The sequence below is a fragment of the Opisthorchis viverrini genome (genome assembly GCF_000715545.1).
Source record: "Opisthorchis viverrini unplaced genomic scaffold opera_v5_20, whole genome shotgun sequence".
Taxonomy (NCBI): domain Eukaryota; kingdom Metazoa; phylum Platyhelminthes; class Trematoda; order Opisthorchiida; family Opisthorchiidae; genus Opisthorchis; species Opisthorchis viverrini.
In genome coordinates, this window is record NW_008751676.1 from 2,003,946 (window position 1) to 2,009,149 (window position 5,204).

The following is a 5,204-nucleotide window of genomic DNA, read 5'->3' on the forward strand; positions in this document are numbered from 1 at the left end:
CCAACTGTCTCGCAGCTCAGTTGGTCGCACTAGATTTTCACTTTCAATTCTTTCAAGGGCACGTTAATTCGTCTTGGGGCCATTCTTAAGACCTACCAGTGCACTGAAGCTCGTTTTAAAGTGCTCTGGTTGCTAGTTTACCTTCTTCCCATATGAAATTAGGCTAGCCTAGCACCCCCAACTTGCGTGGACGTCATGCACGTTGTAGAACCTGAGTCGGTTGCTTAATCATTGAGACACGCAGGGTACGCATTAGTTGACATATACGGGCACGAGACTTTCACTTACACTTCATCCATGATTGACCTTATTTATCATTCTCAGTTTGATTGTTCTGTTTGAACCAAATCGGTTGGAAGCTAGATTTGAGATTTTCATGCCATTAAACTTTCATCGAAGCACAGGTGTGGATGGAGTAGATGCCCGAGAAACACTTGAGAGTATTGATGTCATAGTGAAAGGGTGAAACGCACCAAGTTATATAACACGGGTAAATGGGCCAACCAGTCTTGTGTAATGAAACCGATTAGTCACGACGTGTTCGCCGTTAGATAAGTTAGTGAAAAAACCACCACGAATCAGTGTGTCAACCTGACAATCCACCCGGCATAAAAAAGAACAGACGATTACATCCAAGCATATTGCCATTTTATTTGATTCTCTTGTTAAGGTCTGTAGCACTATTCGACTATGGTCTTTTGAGCGTTCGGATATCCGTCCTACATTAATCTTGAGCTTGAGAAAGCTCGATGGGTAACGCACAGACTTGCTGACCGGAAGGCCTAGGTTTGGGTTACGTGTCATTATCTTAGCCCTCGTGCTTCTTCAGGTGGTAAAACAGCTAGGCACCGAAAGGTAGTTCAGCCGATCACATATTTTTGAATTTATTCATTCAACGGTAGTAGGTAGTCTGTTATACGCAACTTCACTCGGGAGATGACAGATACGCTAACAAAAAGACCGACGGTATATGGTAGGTAAGAATTTATTTCACTTAAGTAATCCCCCAGGAAATCAATGGAAGTTCCGATGGTCGCACACCTCGGTTGATTATCGCAATCTTCGGAATGCGGTCTGCTTAGCATAACCATCAAAGGTATATGCAGATTCTCATCAAAGATGGAGCCGTGCAATGCAAAATTTTTTTTATCTAAAATAGATTGAACATTTGCTAACCTCGCTTCAAGCAGCAACCAGTTCCACTTTCGCGTAAACACATCCGAAAGCGGAGGATAGCTTTCACGTAGGTATCATTGTTGCCAGTTACCCGTTGCTTCAATATAAGTGAATGCCCTGCACTGATCCTTGCACAAAAATTAAAACTGACTGGTCATTTTTAGACATTACTTCCGTTCTGCCACACTTCTTCACTATGAGCCCGTCCTGTGAAACAGCATGCGCAGACTTTCCAATCTGGAATCTACCAGAATTCTGCTCCCTAGGGTGAAAATATTCGTCCTAATCATCATCAACAGCATGACATCAGTGTTCAACATCGATGCTTCGCTGCCGTACAACCATAACTTATTTGAAAGCCTTATTGTAAAGAAAAAGTAAAGGTGGACGGGGAAGGGAATTAGTGCTGGCTTACCACAATAATTCCGGGGTGCCTATACTATGAGACACTCACTCAGGCAATCTGGATAGAAACTGACGACAAGAACGCCACTGACATCGGTTGGCAGCCATATCTTGTAGTGTCTCCAACCAGGCACAGTGAGGATCACGCGTTCCCCATCCTGGAAGGCGCGTAGCACCAACCACCCAAGCGTTTCGTGATCTTCGTACTCCTCTGCCAAGTTGTAAACAAAATTTGCTTCAATCTACGGAGTTTGGTTTAGTCAACAGAAATCGGAATGAAGTAAATGAGGTAGGGAATTTCACTAAGGACCCTATTATTACGACAATGTGAGACAGTATTCCTGCTATTCTTCTCAATTCAGTATTGTTGCCAACTCTACTTCGACGACAAGATGAGTGGCAATATGAAGCTAACAACTGTGAAGTCCTGAGAGAAGATCCAATATGGCGCATGTATTTTCACAGTCCGATGTGTTCACTTGCATTCGGGAAAAGGAATGTCCCAGACAACTAGGGAGAATCGGTGATAGTGCTCGTTTTCAAGAAAGGCGCGTAGTGAGTGTGGCAACCACAGGGTTGATCAGTTCGCCCCCGTCGTAACGAGACACTTGGCGTCACTGGTGCTTCGTCGCCTTATGTTGGCTCGTGAAACACTGACTCGAGAGCAGCAAACGGGATTCAGGCCTGGTATGGGTTGCGTCAGGTGCTAGAACAATGCCATACGTATAAGCAACCCACAATCCTAGTATTCCTGGATTTCCAGGGTGCACTCGACTTGGTTGATCGGTCTGTTCTTCTGGAGACACTTGCCCACCAAGGAATGCCCCGGAAGTTCGTGATCATAACAAACCCTTTGTATTCTCAGACTACCGGACTTGCGAAAGTATACGGTGGGCCCTTCAAAAGCTTCCGTACGGAAAGTGGTGTCTATCAATTCCAGCTCTCCCCAATTTCATTTATCTCCGTGGTCGATGAGGTAATGAAACGAGCGCTTTAAGGTCTCCAAAACCCTGGAGTTCCAAAAGCCTGATACGAAAACCTTGTCGATCTACAATATACAGACGACTTCGTTCTCGTCTCCGAAGAGAAGGCGCGGGCATTCTCGGATGTACTCACCAAAGTATGCACATTGCACCCACAAAGTGATAAGGCCATGCTCGTGAACATGCAGTCACTGAACATACCACTTACAATCCAGGGAGAGGTATTAAAATTTGTGGGGCGTTTTGCATACTTTGAAAGTTGCATTCGTTCTGATGGTAGTGTGATAGATGAGGTGAACGCACGAATCTGCAAGGCTTGGGTCGCGTTTGTTAATTTGAGACACCTATGGCATCAGAATGGTTTCTTCCTGAATCTCAAGGGACGCATGTATCAGGCTACAGTGTAGGCTGTTTTGTTGTATGGCTGAGACTCGGCCTGTTCGAGCAGCGGAACTGAGACGTCTTCAGGTATTCGACAATCGTTGTCTCAGAACCATAGCTCGTTTGGGTTAATGCCGGCGAATGCGTAACGAGTCAGTTAGAAAGCGTGTTTCCGGTTGTGTAACGGGTACTTCCATTGAAGAATGTGTCCGGTACCAGAAGCTGCGTTGGTTGGGACATGTGTTGCGTATGCCGAACCATCATTTGCCGAAGAGAGTGCTGTTTTCCATGCCCAACTCAGAGTGGCGTAAACTGTGAGGTGGCCAACCCTTGAGTTGGCACAGGGGTATGAAGATCACGAAACGCTTGGGTGTTGTCGGTGCTACCCGCCTTCCAGGATGGGAACCGCGTGACCCTCACTATGCCTGGTTGGAGAGACTACAAGATATGGCTCGTCAGTGGCTTCTTGTTGTCAGTTTCTATCCAGTTTGCCTAAGTGAATGTCTCGTAGTATAGGCATCCCGGAATTATTGTGATAAGCTAGCACTAATTCCCCCTCCGTCCACCTTTACTCTTTTCTTCACAATAAAACTCAAATCACAGTTGTACGGCAGCGAAGCATCGGTGTTGAACATTGTGAAGATTATCCGAATGAGTCTCTGGAGTTGTAGACCTCTCCCAATCGTTTTGGTAGTCTAACTCATACTGCATTCTGAATGCACTTTTATTCGTTTCCTAATAATAAATCTTTGAAGTTAATTATGTTTTACTGTGGCAGTGAAGTATCGGTGTTGAACCTTCATATCTTCCTAGCGTTGATGAATTCGTGGTTTGATATTCCTGAATTCTTTGACCAAGTTATAAATGTGGTCGGTCGAGATTGCACGTCCGTTGTAAATTTGCAGGGTTGTGGCCAAGTCAATTAGAACAAATAGCTTCTCGACAATATTCGGTCTGAATCGCTGGATATGGGCCAATTCAGACTGACAGTCGTGAGTGTTTGGCGTGTCAATTTGTGGCCGGTCTGAGCGTTCCCACGTCACCTTTTCTCCAGGAGGCATCGGGCAAGACCAATCAGCTTGAGGACCCAGATTCATGTCATGGAGTGGTCGCTGCGGTCTGGGTGATTGAGTGTGACGAAAGGAAGTTAAGCCCATTTGGCATCTCTGATTTTATCAAACAGTACAGTGTAAGGGTATGAATGGAAGAGCCCGAACAGTTGCTGGCAGCATGGACGTGGCCCTTATTATCCGTATTTGCTGTGATACGACGGCCAGTTCCTCAGACCTTTGAAGATAGGATGGGGTGTAATGATGATGCGTATTACAGCCGCATTCAACTCTGTTGACATTATTTAGGCAAGCTTATCAGTACTGTCGAGGTATCAAGAAGGTGTTTTCATCTGGAAGAGAGGTTTGGGCTAAGAAGCTTTGATGGTATCAACGAAATGGAGAGAAACTCGACTTTCATGGGCGGAGTTGGGATAGTAAACATTCGGCATACCAAGTGGCATTATTCAGCCAAGTAAGCGCTTGTGCCGAAAACAAATTTAGCACAGTCTCATGCATTTTTGGTGGGTCCAAGTTCATCTTATCTACGAACTATGTCCATTCATGACCGTATGACTTCCACTTTTGCGAGCATGCTTATTATTCCTTCAGTCGTTTGAGGTGAATGAACATAATCATTTCATTGTTTATCTAAATTGGAGTCGAAATGAAATGATGAGTGCTGTGAGTCTATTTTTGAACAGCGCAACATCATATGGGATGTTTCGACGTTTATAGACGAGTACTGGAAAGTAGAATACACGATTTGTAGGGCACAAGCACTGGAGTAGTCAGAGGCTCACAGAAGCTGTGGCAGTAGATATCGGGAAATAGCTTTGTATCCCATTCCTTGAATCAGACCAAAATTAAGAAGACCTCTAGCATGCCTTCAGTTCTCTTATATGCGACTGAACCCGAAACAGTTGTGCGAAAGAATAGCTGCCAATCTGTTATCACAGTCACTATCCAACCACAACTCTTAAGCTGATTCTACGCAATTATTGTGCAGAACTAGCCGTAGGTAAGATTCGGATTAGCATTGACAGACACAATAAGCAAAATAAAAAATTTCGACACGGGTGTAATAAATTACCTGTGACGCTAGCCACCTCGAGTAAATTACTATTCACAGTGCTGGATGAATTAATTAATTTGGTTTTGAACGGAATGTGAGCTACATGATGAGGCCAAATCAAGTGACACGACACCA

General features: G+C 44.7%; 1 protein-coding gene across 1 annotated transcript; it reads right to left on the reverse strand.

Annotated features, from left to right (window-relative positions):
* Positions 1-3,754: 3,754 nt before the first annotated feature.
* Positions 3,755-4,042, reverse strand: T265_01834 (hypothetical protein; the record flags this gene model as incomplete). Its single annotated transcript, XM_009165944.1, has 1 exon — positions 3,755-4,042. One exon carries the CDS (start codon positions 4,040-4,042, stop codon positions 3,755-3,757), a length of 288 nt encoding a protein of 95 aa, XP_009164208.1.
* Positions 4,043-5,204: the final 1,162 nt, after the last annotated feature.